This window comes from Palaemon carinicauda, chromosome 6 (assembly GCF_036898095.1).
Source record: "Palaemon carinicauda isolate YSFRI2023 chromosome 6, ASM3689809v2, whole genome shotgun sequence".
NCBI classification, from domain to species: domain Eukaryota; kingdom Metazoa; phylum Arthropoda; class Malacostraca; order Decapoda; family Palaemonidae; genus Palaemon; species Palaemon carinicauda.
The window spans coordinates 6,783,363-6,800,820 of NC_090730.1; the positions used below are offsets into that span (position 1 = coordinate 6,783,363).

General features: G+C 38.2%; 2 protein-coding genes across 3 annotated transcripts; both read left to right on the forward strand.

Annotated features, from left to right (window-relative positions):
* Positions 1-407: 407 nt before the first annotated feature.
* Positions 408-14,200, forward strand: LOC137642404 (uncharacterized). Of its 2 annotated transcripts, none has more exons than XM_068374940.1 (2): positions 408-522; positions 5,740-14,200. In XM_068374940.1, exon 2 carries the CDS (start codon positions 5,891-5,893, stop codon positions 14,192-14,194), a length of 8,304 nt encoding a protein of 2,767 aa, XP_068231041.1. In that variant the 5' UTR covers positions 408-522; positions 5,740-5,890; the 3' UTR covers positions 14,195-14,200. The 2 variants fall into 2 exon arrangements, with proteins under 2 accessions (XP_068231041.1, XP_068231042.1); XM_068374941.1 differs by lacking the exon at positions 408-522 and adding an exon at positions 556-741.
* Positions 14,201-14,738: 538 nt separating this feature from the next.
* On the forward strand, positions 14,739-15,627 carry LOC137642354 (protein roadkill-like). Its single transcript, XM_068374848.1, has one exon. It carries the CDS (start codon positions 14,743-14,745, stop codon positions 15,625-15,627), a length of 885 nt encoding a protein of 294 aa, XP_068230949.1. The 5' UTR covers positions 14,739-14,742.
* Positions 15,628-17,458: the final 1,831 nt, after the last annotated feature.

Here is a 17,458-nt window from a genome sequence, read left to right on the forward strand (position 1 = left end):
GCGGGGATTGCTTGGACTCAGCTGGTGGACCCGTCCTGTCGAGTCCTGTCAGGTCCAGTAAACCTTGTTTCTGCGTTTCGTCTACGTCAGTAGCTCTTCTCGTCGCCAAGTTTCTTGGGAAAAAGTCTAGGGGCTGCGTCCGATATATGGCTGTCTCTGGCTTCTACTTGGGAGGACTTGTATGTAGCACACATGATTTATAATCAGATCTCGTTCCTCCTAAAACTTGAACACGATTTCGGACACATGATGGAAAGAAAGGAGGAACATCCAAAGATCGATGTTAAAGATTGTGTTGGTTAAGGAGTCGTAGTGGTGAGTGCGTTTATATGTATGTGTGTGTGTGTGTGTGTGTGTGTGTAGCTGGCACGTCAAGGACTTAGAGGCAACGAGGGAATCAGTTAGGCCAGTCACAGACATCCTGCCAAGAAGTGATCTCCCCTGCCATGCCCACATTTCTACAGCGGGAGGCTTCTGTGGCCTCCTGAACGTCAAGCCATGGCGTTCTGTTCCTGTGTGAAAGTGAGGGAAAGAGTGTAAAGAGTGTAATCTCGTTTATTGTGGAGATGCCCTGTTGTGAAAACCCTAGTGATGAGTTCGTTAATTTTCGCTAATAAATCGGCGTGAAAACAGATTCATTTCAGTGACAAGGAAATGCTTTGTTTACATGACAATCGTGTTTCATTCTAATTTCTGTTCAACTGTGGCGATGTGAAGTGAATTACAATGTTCTGTTTTATGGTAAGGAGAAGTACACACATACAATCTTTCTTATTTCACAATTATAAAGATTATTCAATGGGGAAAGTCATAATTACTTCTAAAGGTTTGTTTCATAATTATATAGATAAATCAGTATGGAAAATCATAATCACTTTTCAAGATTTATTTCACAATTACTAATAAAGGATAAACAATAGAGGAAGTCACATTTACTTCTAAAGATTTATTTCACAATTATAAAGGTTAATCAATATGGAAAATTACAATTACTTCTAAAGATTTGTTTCACGGTTACTTATAAAGATTTATCAATAGGAAAAATCACTTTTAAAGATATTTATTCACAATTATAAAGAATAATCAATAGGAAAATTCACTTTTACTTTTAAAGATTTAGTTTACAATTAATTATAAAGATTTATTTCACAATTGCTTATAAAGATTTATTTCACAATTGCTTATAAAGATTTATTTCACAATTGCTTATAAAGATTTATTTCACAATTACTTTTAAAGATTTATTTCACAATTGCTTATAAAGATTTATTTCACAATTATAAAGATTAATCAACATGGAAAATCACAATTAATCATAAAAACAACAAATCTCAGCGTTCAACTCCATACATGGGTATTCTGGACCCGATGACACGTGTCGAAAGAATGTTAGTATTGTAGTGAGCGAGCTGCGAAGGTGTTCCGATAGGTCTGGTCTGGTCTGGCTGACTGTCGATCCGGTGAAACAAATGATAATGCTTCGGAGGACAATCACATGGAGGGGGAGGTCCCTTCTTCTTCTTCCTCTTCTTCCTCTTCTTTTTCTCCTTCTTTTTCTTATTCTTCTTCCTCCTCTTCTTCTCCTTCTTTTTCTTCTCCTTCGTGTCCTTGTTATTGTTGTTGTTCTTCTTCTTCCTCTTCCTCTTCTTCCTCTACCTCTTCTTTACCTTCTTCTGCTTCTTCTTCCTCTACCTCTTCTTCACCTTCTTCTTCTTCTTCTTCTTCTACCTCTTCTTCACCTTCTTCTTCTTCTGCTTCCTCTTCTTCCTCTACCTCTTCTTCACCTTCTTCTGCTGCTTCTTCTTCCTCTACCTCTTCTTCACCTTCTTCTTCTTCTTCTTCTGCTTCTTCTTCTTCCTCTACCTCTTCTTAACCTTCTTCTTCTGCTTCTTCTTCCTCTACCTCTTCTTCACCTTCTTCTTCTTCTTCTTCTGCTTCTTCTTCTTCCTCTTCTTTTTCTTATTTTTTTTTTCTTCTTCTTTTTCTTCTTCTTCTTCTTGAACTGGCTATGTGTGTGGTTCCTCTCTCGCGCTTATCCAGTCGCTTGTTTGCTTGTTTATTCTGTAGTTTATTTGACGTTTATTTTATTGATTGGTTTGATTGGATAGGTTTGTTCTGTTTACGTTTTGAGTTGTTTATTTCATCCATGAGAAGGTTTATTTCACGCTACTTTCTCTTTTATTGGTTTAAATATGATTGACTACATACTTTATGGAACAAATAAAGTGAGGTGTTATGTGAGAGAGAGAGAGAGAGAGAGAGAGAGAGAGAGAGAGAATAAATAAATAATCTGTTTCACCTTTTTTTCAAATTAATTAGATTAATTGTTATACGAGGGGAAGTAGAGCCTCCTTTGACGAGGATTTTCAACAAAGCTTTGTAGATGAGAAATGATCTAAACAAGAGAGAGAGAGAGAGAGAGAGAGAGAGAGAGAGACATAATTCGACGGGTGTTAATGAAATTAGCGAGTTACTCGCGAAGACAAAGGGTGTAAGAGTTCCGAATAAGTGGGCGTGGCTGAGAAGGTGTTGATTACATTGAGTCCAGTGTTATTTGTTTTGTGTTTGTTTTTTTATAGTTTTTAGGGGTAATTCGTGATTGGAGAAATGTCAAGGGCGTGAGAATTCCTTGTCCTTGACAGTTTGCAATTGCAGGCTAAGGGATGAGAGACATTGTGCAAATACACATTTGTTTGTTAATGTGTTTATCTTTCGTGTATTTTATATGATTTTATTAATCAATATCAGCCAGTTTTATCTCGTATTTTATTTCATTCGTTTATATAAAGTTTATTCTCTGTTCTTAAAGTTAGTATTAGTATTTTTACTTGTAAAATAATGTAGTAATCAAGGCTAGTATGAAATGAAGTAGGAATTTTCATGATGAATAATCGTGCTGAGAGAGAGAGAGAGAGAGAGAGAGAGAGAGATAAATTCAATATTTTTCCTAAAGAGAGAGAGAGAGAGAGAGAGAGAGAGAGAGGGAGAGAGAGAGAGATAAATTCAATATTTTTCCTAAAGAGAGAGAGAGAGAGAGAGAGAGAGAGAGATAAATTCAATATTTTTCCTAAAGAGAGAGAGAGAGAGAGAGAGAGAGAGAGAGCCCTCCCTTCCCTTTCACTAACACCGTATTAGGCAGAGAGATGCTGCACAAAGCAACAACGTTTGTTGCCCCATACACACCTTGAGAGAGTGCCCTGGAAGGGGGCATGGAATACCCACAGTGTGCAATTCGACTGTGCGAAAGACGCATTTGCTGGAAGTACCAGCCCGCTTGTTGTATGGATTTCCTGGAAGATTGTTGTATGGAATCCCAGGAAGATTGTTGTGTGGATTTCCAGGAAGTTTGTTTATGGATTTCCAGGAAGATTTTTGTATGGACAGGAAGTTTGTTTATGGATTTCCAGGAAGGTTGTTGTATGGATTTCCAGGAAGATTTTTGTATGGACAGGAAGATTGTTTATGGATTTCCAGGAAGGTTGTTGTGTGGATTTCCAGGAAGATTGTTGTGTGGATTTCCAGGAAGTTTGTTTATAGATTTCCAGGAAGGTTGTTGTATGGATTTCCAGGAAGATTTTTGAATGGACAAGAAGATTGTTTATGGATTTCCAGGAAGATTATGGGATGGATTTTCAGGAAGATTGATGTATGGACAGGAAGATTGTCGTATAGATTTTCAGGAAGATTGATGCATGGATTTCCAGGAAGATCGTTTATTGATTTCTAGAAAGATAGAGAAAGGAAATTTTTGCAGTGCTTTCGTTTTAATTGTAAGAAGAGAGTCAAGGGAAATGTGTTTATTGGTTAGGGGCTAAGAATGTTTTTTTTTTTTCATTTTAATTTTTTATGAAGGAAATTGTTTTTAAAGGTTTTCGGACTGCGAAGGTTGTTTTCTTATTGTTTTTGAGTGAAATGTTTTTTTGGGGGGCTTCCGGACTATGAATGTTTTTTTTTTTTTTTTTTTTTGGAGGGGGGGGAACATGTGCATTTGTAGATAAAGTTAACGATATAAAAAAATATGCAGAGAAATGTCTGCGTTGTGTTAAGTGGACTTATATTTATAGACACTTTATATCGACACAATGGTGAATGTGCAATGAAATAGCGTTGTGTTAAGTAGTTGTAAAAGAACAGTGTTATGAAAAATAATGATGCTTAGATGTAGTTAAGTGGTTGTAAAAGAAAAGTGTTTTTGTAAATATTGAAGCTCTGATGCACAGTAGTATCGATTCTTTTACATCCTCGAAGTCTGGTTCTTTTGAAAATTTTAAATCAGGTGATTTTTTTATTATGCTAACACTAATCATGCTTAAACAATTGAAATATGCAATGGCAGTGAATCAAACACGTAATAAAAAGTGAAGATAGCAAATTGACATATGATATGACAGAATTACCTTTTAAAGTGATGTGAATTTAATGTGAAACTGGTTCTTTAACTCCGCGTCCAACACATTGATTTGTGCACATAAGACCTTTGTTACCTTGGATACAACCACTTATATCACGAATTTTGGCTAAGTCCAGATTTTCTTAGTAGTTCTGCATATTCTAAATATAGTAATTAGAGATGTTGTGCATCAAAATACGATGCATTGCTTTGTGCAAAATATATTTTATATATATATATATATATATGTGTGTGTGTGTGTGTGTATGTATGTATGTATATATATATTATACATATATATATATATATATATACATATATATATATATATTATATATATATATATATACATATATCTATATATATATATATATATATACATACTGTATATGGATATATATATATGTATGTATATATATTATATATATACTGTGTTTATATATATATATGTGTGTGTGTGTGTGTGTGTGTATTGAACAGGCTAACGTAAGTCTCTTTTTATAGTTTATATATATGAAAGATCTGTTTTAATGTTGTTATTCTTCTTAAGATATTTTATTTTTAATTGTTCATTACTTCTCATATGATTCATTTCCTTTCCTCGCTGGGGTATTCATCTCTGTTGGAGCCCTTGGGCTTATAGCATCCTGCTTTTCCAACTAAGTTTGTGGCTTAGCTAGTAATTATGTATATATGTATATATATATATATGTGTGTGTGTGTGTGTGTGTATGTATATATATATATATATATATTATGAGAGAGACAGAGAGAGAGAGAGAGCGAGAGAGAGAGAGAGAGAGAGAGAGAGAGATAGTATAGGTGGTTCGGTGGAAACAAAGACCTGCTGAGTTTAGGTCAGCATAGTAATTTGACTAAAATATCATCTAGTTGTTTTAGGTGACTACAAACACAAACAACAAAAGTAAATATGTACACTAGAACACCAGGTGTAATAGTTATATATGAACCGAATCATAAAAACTCACAGTATGTTTGTTTGTTGGTGTTTTTCAGAAGTGATTGTATTTTAAAAACTTACAAAACAAAATGTTGATTAAGAAAGTGTTGTTTGTAATGTCATTTATTTGTAGTATTTGTATGTGTAACTACCCGTGTGTATATTATAAATATATATATATATATATATATATACATATATATATATACATATATATATATATATATATATATTCTGTATTTCTGTATATGTATTGTATAGAATTATTTGAACCATTTTTCATAATACAAGAATGAACTTTGCCTTTACATCATCAGTAAAATAACATATTGATATCACCAGTGACAATGTTTATTGTATTATATTGTATAATCTGTTTACTTTCCAGGCATTTACAAAGCCATTAAAGTGAGAGACTCGATTTCATACATTAGATATTCGAAAACCTTTACGATGTGAGACTAATGGACACACTGCTACTACCATCACAAACCACCGCCATGAAACAAAACGAAGTGTCGCTCGATGGATGAAAAGAAATGGCGAGCGAGTATGATCCTTTGGCGAGAACACGACACAGTGAAAGTGAGGAAGACATTGGGCATGCCTGGTGCCCCGCCGAAGGCGACCATGGCAAGTGCACGGCTTATTTAGCCCAGGTGATTTCGGATGATCAGGATTCACTGGATGAAGATGGGAGTGATCATGATTTCCAGGGTTTGGGGAAAGTTGTGGACCGTCTGGAGGAAACTTCTAAGGAAGGGGAACGAGAGGATGATAATATTGAAGTGGGGGAGTGGGGGTTTCCCGCAATGGCCCGTCTGACCCCCCATCTTCCCCCGTCACCCCCATCTCTCAACCTAACACTCTCTGCAACTGAAGAATGTCGCTACGATCTTTTCATAGAAAATGGGGTTCACGTCACTCGTGATATTTCAAGGCAGACTCCTTCATTTGTCAGGTTCGCTGACTCTGACGTTATTCAAGAGGATTCTTCAACCGTTACGCATCTAAATGACGACGATGTCACGAGTTATCGTTCTACATTATGCATTGTGGAGAGCGAAGATACGCTATTCATTAATGAAAAAGAGACTGAGGGTGAAAATGACGTGATTTGCGGTAGTATTGACAAGTCAGACCAGCTAATATCTACACCTCGTGGGACGAAATCGTATGAAACCCTCCTAAAAAAAGATGAGAGCAGCGCTGCCCAGACCAGAGATGACATCAGCGATATTATGGGCGATTCAGGTCTTGAGAAGAATGAAGCAAACGAACTCTTCATTGCAAATTCGCACATAGGCTCGACAGATGTGGCCTCTTTGATTATGCCAGCCACCTCCCATGTTACTGAAGTGAGCCAGATCGGTAAGAGGGATTTGACTGGGTCATGCGACGAGTCATCATATTCTGTTAATATTGTCGACGAAACGGAACAGGGGGATACTTTTGAGGACAATTCGGTTGAATCTGGGACATTGGACGTGGCTTTTTGTGAATTACCGAAGGGGGACGATGTGCAGGAGGTTGTGACGGAGAGTCCCCTCCGTCGGCAGGAGCAGAATGATGAAGAACGCGCTGAAGGGCCCTACCCACCAGGGGTACCTGTCGAAGACAGCCTTAATATTGCTCACTCGCCTGTAACAGTATCTGACACTAAAGATGCTGAAATGAATAATGATGGGGAGGGAAAAGAAGGGAAAACGGATGGAGAAATGAATTGGGAGATGCATGTACATGAAGGAGTAGATGATGAAGTGATCAATGATAAAGATGGAAATGATGGAATTGAGGTTGAAGAAATTAGAGATTATGAAGATGGAAATGTTGGTATAGGGAAGGATGGGTTGAGTGTTGTCGGAATGAAAAATGAGGAAATTATTTATGATAGAGATGGAGCTACAGGAACAGTTAATGAAACCATAAGTAAAGATGGAATTACAGAAATAGAAAATGACGTAATGAGTGGCAATGATGGTGGAAATGAAGACATAAACAAAGAAGAGGCATCTGGTGATGAGGACAGAAATGAAGGAATAGAGGAAGAAGAAATTAATAACGACAAAGGTGGAAATAAAAGAAAACAGAATAAAGAAATGAATGATTATAGCGAAGAAGAAGAAGCAATAGGAATAGATAGTCTATTTGAAATAGACGAGGAAAAATCAGAACACATTTGTTGTGTCTCAAGTAACACTAGTAGCCCAGATAGTTCCAGTGACACGCCTATAACTGAGGGTAAGAAGGAGCATTTGTCTTCTATGGACTTTGTGCAAGATGATCTTGAAAATTCATATGGATCACTGCAAGCAAATTTATCTGTAGATGATGAGATGGCAGCTCATAGATTTCCTGATACGGCAGATGTAAATGATGACAAAAATAGTTTAGAAGAAATAGATGAATGTTCTGTAAAATCGTTTATAAATAGGGATGATTTTAATATGAAAGAGAAAGGAAATGGTGAAATTACTGAAGAAAGTGTTATTAATAGGCCTGAGATTGAAGAAAACTTTATGAATGAGAACTTTGTGGCATTAAGTAAAAGATATGAAGTAAAATATGTAGGACTGAATAATAGTGAAGGTGATGTAGAAAATATTGAGAACTTGGTAGCAGAGAAAGGTACTCATTCTTCTCTTGATCATAACACTGAATGTTCTAATGAAGAAACTATCGGAGATGATGAATTTGGTCTAGTCAATTTATTTACCAAACTTGATGGAAATCAGCCTAAAGAAACAGGCATCTCTGGTGATGATCATCAAGACGTAATTGGGACTCTTGTCCATGATGATCACGACCCAAGAGTAATTACTTTTGGTGAGACTTGTGTCACGGAGGACCGGATGGGTTTGAGCAAACGTGATAATGACGTCATGTCGCCATCTTCATCCGGTCGTAGTAAGGGCATGGACTTGAGGGCCAGTGCCTGTGACGTTGGGTTTGTGAGGACAACTACGAACACTATTGTGCAGGGAGAAGAGTGTTTTACGGGGCAGATTGGAAAGGGCGAAGCCGTTAGTGATAGTCCTTGGACGAATCAAGGTCCTGAGAATGATTTTCATTTGGAAGGAGAAGATGAAACGGCCCAAACACAAGATCGAGGTGAAATAAACTTAACCCAGTTTTTCAGTGAGTCAGAGGACGCTGGGGAGTGTAACGAACATTATCGGACTGGGCAAGTTACGCCACATTTCTTCGAAAGTGTTCAATCAGCCGCTAAATGTCAGAGTTCTAGTCTTTTTACTCCCAGGGATAGATCTTCTTTCCTTGCGACCTTATTAGAGGGCGGTGATGCGCTTTCAGATGGAAATTTAAATACTATAGAATGTGCCTCGGAACTGAAAGACTTTTGTAGTGAGATAGTGCCTAAGAATTCTCTTGAGGAATCTGAATGCGTAGGAGATAGAGATAGTGATAATGACGGTACGGTGGCTGATAAAGAAAGTGAAGTAATTGAGAGTGAAGTTGAAAGAATCGAGAGTATAACCAGCGAAGACCAGTGCTCAGGTCATCAGCCAAATAAAGAAGGATATAACTTGTCAACTTTAGATGAAAACCAAAGAGTGAATGGAACTTTCCCTGAGGGAGGTGGACTTATTGATGAAAACCTATCTGATTCAATACCAACCATCTTGGAAGGTCCTGCCCCAACTATACCTGAAGTTCCAGTCATATCCTTTTCTGAAGTTTCTGAACTACCTATACATGAGGGTCAAGACGCAGTCATAGATAAGCCTGCAGACCTACCTAAGGTTCAAGACATACCTTTAGCTGAGGATTCCGGTCTATCCATAGCTGAAGCTTCAGGTTTATCGATACCTGAGGTTCAAGACATACACATAGCTGAGAATTCAAATCTATCAGTAGCTGAAGCTTCAGATTTAACGATACCTGAGGTTCAAGACATAGCCGTAGCTGAGGATTCAGGTCTAATAATAGCTGAGGCTTCAGATTTACCGATACCTGAGGTTCAAGACATACCGGTAGCTGATGATTCAAATTTATCTGTAGCTGAAGCTTCAGATTTACCGATATCTGAGGTTCAAGACATACTCTTAGCTGAGGATTCAAATCAATCCATAGCTGAAGCTTCAGATTTACCAATACCTAGGGTTCAGGACATACATATAACTGAGGATTCAAATCTATCCGTAGCTGAAGCTTCAGATTTTCCGATACCTGAGGTTCAAGACATACCCGTAGCTGAGGATTCAGATGTATCCATAGCTGAGGCTTCAGATTTACCGATACCTGAGGTTCAAGACATACCCGTAGGTGAGGATGCAGATCTATCCATAGCTGAGGCTTCAGATTTACCGATACCTGAGGTTCAAGACATACCCGTAGGTGAGGATTCAGATCTATCCATAGCTGAAGCTTCAGATTTACCAATACCGGAGGTTCAAGACATACCCGTAGGTGAGGATTCAGATCTATCCATAGCTGAGGCTTCAGATTTACCGATACCTGAGGTTCAAGACATACCCGTAGGTGAGGATTCAGATATATCCATAGCTGAAGCTTCAGATTTACCAATACCGGAGGTTCAAGACATACATATAACTGAGGATTCAAATCTATTTGTAGCTGAAGCTTCAGATTTACCGATATCTGAGGTTCAAGAAATACCCGTAGGTGAGGATTCAGATCTATCCATAGCTGAAGCTTCAGATTTACCGATACCTGAGGTTCAAGACATACATATAACTGAGGATTCAAATCTATCTGTAGCTGAAGCTTCAGATTTACCGATATCTGAGGTTCAAGACATACCCGTAGGTGAGGATTCAGATCTATCCATAGCTGAAGTTTCAGATTTACCAATACCTGAGATTCAAGACATACCCGTAGCTGAGGATTCAGATCTATCCATAGCTGAGGCTTCAGATTTACCTATACCTGAGGTTCAATACATACCCATAGGTGAGGATTCAGATCTATCCATAGCTGAGGCTTCAGATTTACCTATACCTGAGGTTCAATACATACCCATAGGTGAGGATTCAGATCTATCCATAGCTGAGGCGTCAGATTTACCAATACCTGAGGTTCAAGACATACCCGTAGGTGAGGATTCAGCTCTATCCATAGCTGAAGCTTCAGATTTACCAATACCTGAGGTTCAAGACATACCCGTAGCTGAGGATTCAGATCTATCCATAACTGAAGCTTCAGATTTACCAATACCTGAGTTTCAAAATTTACCCATAGCTGAGGATTCAGACCAAGCCATATCTGGGGTGACATTCTTACCATTATCTGAACCAGAGAATCCAAGCGTATCCGTATCTGAAATTTCCAGCCTTTCAATATCTGAGCAGCAAAGCTTATTTATATCTGAGGCTCAAGACCTATCCTTATCAGTGACTCAGTACTGTACGCCCATTCCAAAGAGTGATGCTCAAGATTTTGATGTGAATATAAATTCAGACTTAAGGACACCCTGTCCCGTTCAAGGGGAGATTGAGCAAGATGTCCCAGTTATTATACTGACCTCTGCTACTGAGACATCACCCGAGGAAGGAAAAGAAGATACTGATGATTCTTCTCTGTCACTTTCTGACGAAGATGAACTCGTCTCTTCTGTCATAACAGTCATTGCTGCTGATCAGTTCGAACCCCAGATTGAAGAAGTTGAGGATATTGGTGATGATAGTTCAGTGCCTTCAGCCGTTGAACACGCTGATTGCCCCTCTGAAAGTGAAGCCGTTGAAAGTGAAGTTTTATCTGATAGCAGTGAACTTGTGAAAGATGTACCATCCAACAATTTGTGCTTCGAAACAGATGTCAGTCAAATAAGTCAACTCTCTGAAGATTCATTCTCTGGATGGGTAAATCAAGTCTGTTCTGTCTTTTGTCAGTCAGACGCTAGATTTCACGATACGGAAGATCGTCTTATTGCTGCTGAAAAAGATAATTCTGCGTCTCAAGTCATTAATGAACATCCGTCGAAGCTTCTCTTTCCTGAAAAAAGTGACACTTCCTCTCCACTTCCTGTTGTTCTGAACAGTGACTTTTCTTATTTGCCTCCTGTTACGATTCCAAGCGAGGATTGTGGTATTCCATCATCTGTTATTAATACAAATTATCTCAGTGAAGAACCCGAACAATGCAGTAACGCAGTCTCTCTCACAGGGGATATTCCAGAAAATAAACCTTTTGTAAACGAAGAGGAGACCGAAGTGTTATCGTTCAGTGAAAGCGTTTTACGTTCTGTAGACGATGCTATAAACGTTAGTGAAAGTAACGAAGAATTTAGAAAAGAACGAAATTATATTTCATCTGTTACGGAAAATCAGGTTGATTGTATTTCTTTGGCAAAGGACGACCCAGCAGTAAATGAAAACTTTGTTGATTTACAACTTATAAATGAAAATCAGGATAGTGGGTCTTTACCTGTGATTGAAAGTCGGGAAGAAAGGATTTTACCTTTGGATGAAAATCAAGATGATAATATCTCACCCTTTACTGAAAATCCGGAAGATAATATTTCACCTGTGAATGAAAATCAGGAAGATAATATCTTACCCGTGACTGAAAATCGGGAAGATAATATCTCACCCGTGACAGAATATCAGGAAGGTAATATCTCGCTTGTGACTGAAAATCAGACCGATAATATCTCACCCGTGACTGAAAATCAGGAAGATAATATCTCACCCGTGACTGAAAATCAGGACGATAATATCTCACCCGTGACTGAAAATCAGGAAGATAATATCTCATCCGTGACTGAAAGTCTGGAAGATGATATCTCACCTCTGACTGAAAATCAGGAAGATAATACCTCGCCTGTCACTGAAAATCAGGAAGATAATACCTCGCCTGTCACTGAAAATCAGGAAGGTAATATCTCGCCTCTGACTGAAAATCAGGAAGATAATATATCGTCAGTATTTGAAAATCAAGAAAGTGTAATTTCTCGAGTGATTGAATATAAGGAAGATGACATTTCATTTGTGACTGTTAATCAGGCAGAAGGGATTTCACGAGTGACGGGAAATCAGGAAAATTATATATCTACTCTGATTGAAAATCAGGAAAATTATGTATCCAATGTGATAGAAAATCAGGAAAATAACAATTCAATTTTGACTGTAAATCAAGAAGATAGGATTTCACCTGTAATTGAAAATCAGGAAGACACGATTTCACAGGTGATTGATAATCAGGAAGACACTATTTCACCGGTGATTGATAATCAGGAAGACACGATTTCACCGGTGATTGATAATCAGGAAGACACGATTTCACCGGTGATTGATAATCAGGAAGACACGATTTCACCGGTGATTGATAATCAGGAAGACACGATTTCACCGGTGATTGATAATCAGGAAGAAAGGTTTTCACCTGCGTGTGAGAAACAGGAAGGAAGGATTTCCCCCTGGACTGCAAATCAGGGAGCGGTTGAAAATCAGGAAGAGTTTACATCGTTTATGAGAGAAGATTATGTGAGCGAAGATCAGGAAGACTTTTCCTCCCAGTTTGATGATAGTCAGGTTTATTACATTCCACTCGTGGAAGAAGATCAAGAATACTTCAATTCACTTGTGACTGAAGATCACGAATACTCATCTGATTTAGTGGCTGAAGATCATGAGCGTTCTTCTTCGTTCTTGATTGAAGATCGAGAATCGACAGTTGATGAAGATCAGGTAGACTTTTCATTGGGTGATCGAGGAAGGCTGACGAAATATATTTCCTTGGTTGACAAAGGTGAATATAATTATGATTTGTCTGAATTTGAAAACGAGGTTAATTCCTTGGTGATCCATTGCACAACTGAAGATAATAATAAAAATATTCCAGTACCATCAGCAACACAGGTTGATTTGATATCTGACGCCGATTACAATCCCGATGTGATTTCATCAGTCGATGGTCACACCAAATCTACGGGTTCTGGAGAAAATTTCTCTGACGTCAAAACAAAAGATTTAGAGGAAATCAACGTTGTCGAAGACCTTTCTGGTTTCCGTGGATTGTCCTGCAAGGAGTGCCAGCCGGGTGATGTGTCTTTCCTGACCAAACCACAGGACGATAATGATAATTTATTAGTAGAGGGTCAATCTGGAATTTTAGGAGAAGTGAGTGACTTTGAAACGGATGATTGTGGGAGTTTTTTGAGCTCAGAAAATAGAAATTGCTCGGTTAAGGGACGTGAGATAAGCCACTTAGAAAAAGAAGACTCCTTGTGTTACTTTGCCTCATCCGATAAAAGTGAAGATAATTTTACCGAGGTTAAAGATAAACTTCATCAAACTGAAAGTGTAGTTTCTCAGGAAGACAGTTTTGATTTTATCTCTGAGGAAAGAGATGAAAATGTGACGAGTGAAGAGAAGGAGTCCGATGCAGCCTACGCATTGTCACTCCAGAGGGAAGTTGAGAGGATCGATTTTATAAGCGGTGTGATCGGAGGCGTGAAGGAAGGGTGGCGCTCTGTCCCATCTTCAGCCGTGGAAGGAAAACTTCATTTTGATTCTTTTCTTTCGGTCATTGAAGAGGAGGATCAGATCTATTCTATTCCAGCGGGAATAGATACAGATCGGACCGATTCTAGTCCCCCGGCGAAAGCACTGGATATCAGCGGAGAGGAACTTCGGGTGCCTTCTGTTCCTAGAGAAGAAGAAGAAGGAGAAGGAGAAGAGGAAGGAAAAGAAAGGTCTAGGGAAGGAAAAGGACGTGATGGTTTATTAATTCTCGCAACCCCTGGTTCATATGCGGGCTGTGTGAGTTACGGAGTGCAAGGGACGATCAAAATTCGAAATTACCAAAGGACGAAGAAGTTTTTGAGCTGGAAGCAAACAGTGACGATGATGATATTGCCGTAGTTACGAGTGATATAGCAACTGAGGAAATTCATTCTACAGTAAAGGAAGTCGAGAGAGAGACAAGTAGGGAGGGGGAAACACTTTTGGAGATTTCGAGCGCAAATGGTAATGATCTTGATGAAGTAAGTGGCTTTAATGGCGAGAGTAAATTGGTTAGAAACATCTGAAGAAGCAACCGTGGATGCTGTGGGTGATGTCAAGGAGGAATTAGACAGTTTTGTAGGGTTGGGTGAGGTGCAAGGACGCTCTCTGTGTGCAGTAGAAAATGTAGAGGAAAGTTCCCGTAAATGTGTTGAAGGGGAAAATTTAAGTGATTTAGGTTTGGAGATAACGCAAGTAAGGAAAACATTGCTGAGTTTTCATCGAGTAACGATGATGATATTCAAAATGAAAAGAGTGATAAAGTTGATGAAAATCGTGTGAAAACAAATGTCAGTGTTAGTAGTAATGACAAATGCGAATCTTTAGCATCGTCAAGCAAAACCAAAGAAAGAGAAACGACTTTTCCTTCTTCTTCCTTCGAAGAATCGTTGTCCGTTTCATCGGAAATGTCGGTTGACGCTGACTTCGGCCAGCGGGATTCGGGCAGTGAATTGTCCAGAAGCGAAATGAGCGAATCGAGTAACCGGGATTCGGGTACGAGTTACCTGAGCGAGGCCGATGGCAGTAGTGATAATGACACTATCGTCGGCAGGAATAGTGACGCCGACGGGATGATGAATAGTGACGTCGATGGTATGGCGATGAGTAGTAGTAGTAGTTCCGAGGAGGGGACTATTACTGGCAGTAGGGACGGTAGTAATGTAAGTAATGTCATAAGTAGTAGTAGTGGTGATGTCAGTTATGTGAATTTCAATAAGGGTCATCGGCGTGATGATAGTGGTGTGGTGATGGGGAATTTCCCCGTGGACTCTGCTCACCATTATCACCATGCCCACCAGAGGCAAGACGTGCCAGGCAGTCCAGTTATCCGCGCTCCTCACCATCACTGCCAAAGGGCGGGCGGTGAAAACGAGCACCAACATCACCATCACCATCACTGCTGTGAGCATTACCACATAGCAGATCACCACTGTCACCACCATCACCATCATCACGCAGCGGCGTCGGACGACCAACGCAATCGAATCAACATCCACAAACGGACCGTCGACGATGACGGGAGTTTCACGGAGCCGGAGGATAACAACCGCACCCTCGAGAGGGGCATGTCCCCGGCTCCGACGGACCCCGAGGATGACGACACGGGGTCCGTCAAGGGCTTCAACAGGAGTCGCAGCCACCAGTTTCGGGTGGCGAGGAGGTTCAGCGGCGCCAAGATGGTGAAGAAGATGAAGAAAGTCGTCCACTTTGGCAAGAAGAGTCACAGTGATGACAATGGCAATCATCCTCATCACACGAAGGTCCAGGAAGCCTTGGAGGGAGAAAGGTAAGCTGATGCTCTCTCTCTCTCTCTCTCTCTCTCTCTCTCTCTCTCTCTCTCTCTATATATATATATATATATCTCATACTCCATAGAAAGTTCAAGTTCAAAAATTCGGTAATATTGTTAACGTATCTGCATATTCTCTCTCTCTCTCTCTCTCTCTCTCTCTTTCTCTCTCTCTCTCTCTCTCTCTCTCTCTTTCTCTCTTTTATATACATATATATTTGTATATATATATATATATATATATATTATACTTCATAGAAAATTCATTTCCAAAAAATATGTAATCTTGTGAACATATCTGCATATTCAACATTTTCTCTCTCTCTCTCTCTCTCTCTCTCTCTCTCTCTCTCGTATATATATACCTTTACTTCATAAAAAGTTCCGGTCCAAAAATTCGGTTATATTAACATATTTGCACATTCAAAATGTTAAATGGTCTGTCACTTAAATTATTAAAAATCTCGTATATGGAAACAATTAATCTATAATATTTAGAGAATAGAAAAAAATAGCATTGCCAAGAGGTCGTTTTAATTCAAGGACAACACACAGATTGTGCAACAGGAAAATGGAGCCGTCAGCGTGACCTACATACCCAAAATTATATCTGTGGTAGGGGATGGATGGCGTCAATTTTTGTAGTCTTGCTTTTCCCCCAAGGACTTCTGCAAGTCTCTCTCTCTCTCTCTCTCTCTCTCTCTCTCTCTCTCCTATACTTCATAGAAGGTTAAAGTCCAGAAATTGTATAATATTGTTAACTTATCTGCATATTTAGTATGCTCTCTCTCTCTCTCTCTCTCTCTCTCTCTCTCTCTCTCTCGTTAATCATAATGTTGTCTCTGTAAAATCAATACTCTATAAACATTTTAAATACTATAACAATTGGTATATAAGATTAGTTTTGAAAAAATTAAAAGATGAAATGAATTGCTGAAACTAGAATACAAAATGTATATATTTAGAACGAGAATATTTTTATATTTTAATTTTGTAACGATTCTATGCATAAGTAATAACTGAAGCAAGAATATCCTGTTTTTTTGTAAGAATCTTCAATTTTACTTCTAAGTGAAAATTAATGTTCTGAATGAAACTTGTTTATACTATGGATTTTATTCTTCATTTACTTTCTTATCTCTGTACATGTTTTTATTGGCCCTTCTGAGAAAGATTTATCTTCAATATCACACACACACACACACACATACATATATATATATATATATATACTGTATATATATATATATATTATATATATATATATACAATATATATATATATATATATATATTATGCCTGTATATATGTCTGTGTGTGTGTATTTGGGTGGTAGGTCGTGTGTGTGATTATGAATTGTATGCTTTGGAAACTGATAAAAAAGACAGGATTTTTTTTCTTATAAAGGGTTTAATTAGCATACGTAAACTTTCCAAGACTTATTATGACAGGAGATGGTATATACACACACACACACACACACACACATATATATATATATATATATATGTATATATATATATACATAGTCTGTCGAATGCAAATATGATATATTTACTTGTTATCTTGACAGTAAGAATTATTTCAGAAATTTTTTCCATATCAGTTTACATTTAAATTGTTAGAAATTAATCAGAGAGAGAGAGAGAGAGAGATGAGAGAGAGAGAGAGGCCTTATATATGTCGGAAAAGGGAATATATATGGTTTCTTTAAATTAATTTTTATTTTTAGCTGATCTTCCTTCAGTCATTTGCAATTTGAAAATTGCCAAGAAAACATAATCTCCACTAAGGAATTATTATTATTATTATTATTATTATTATTATTACTT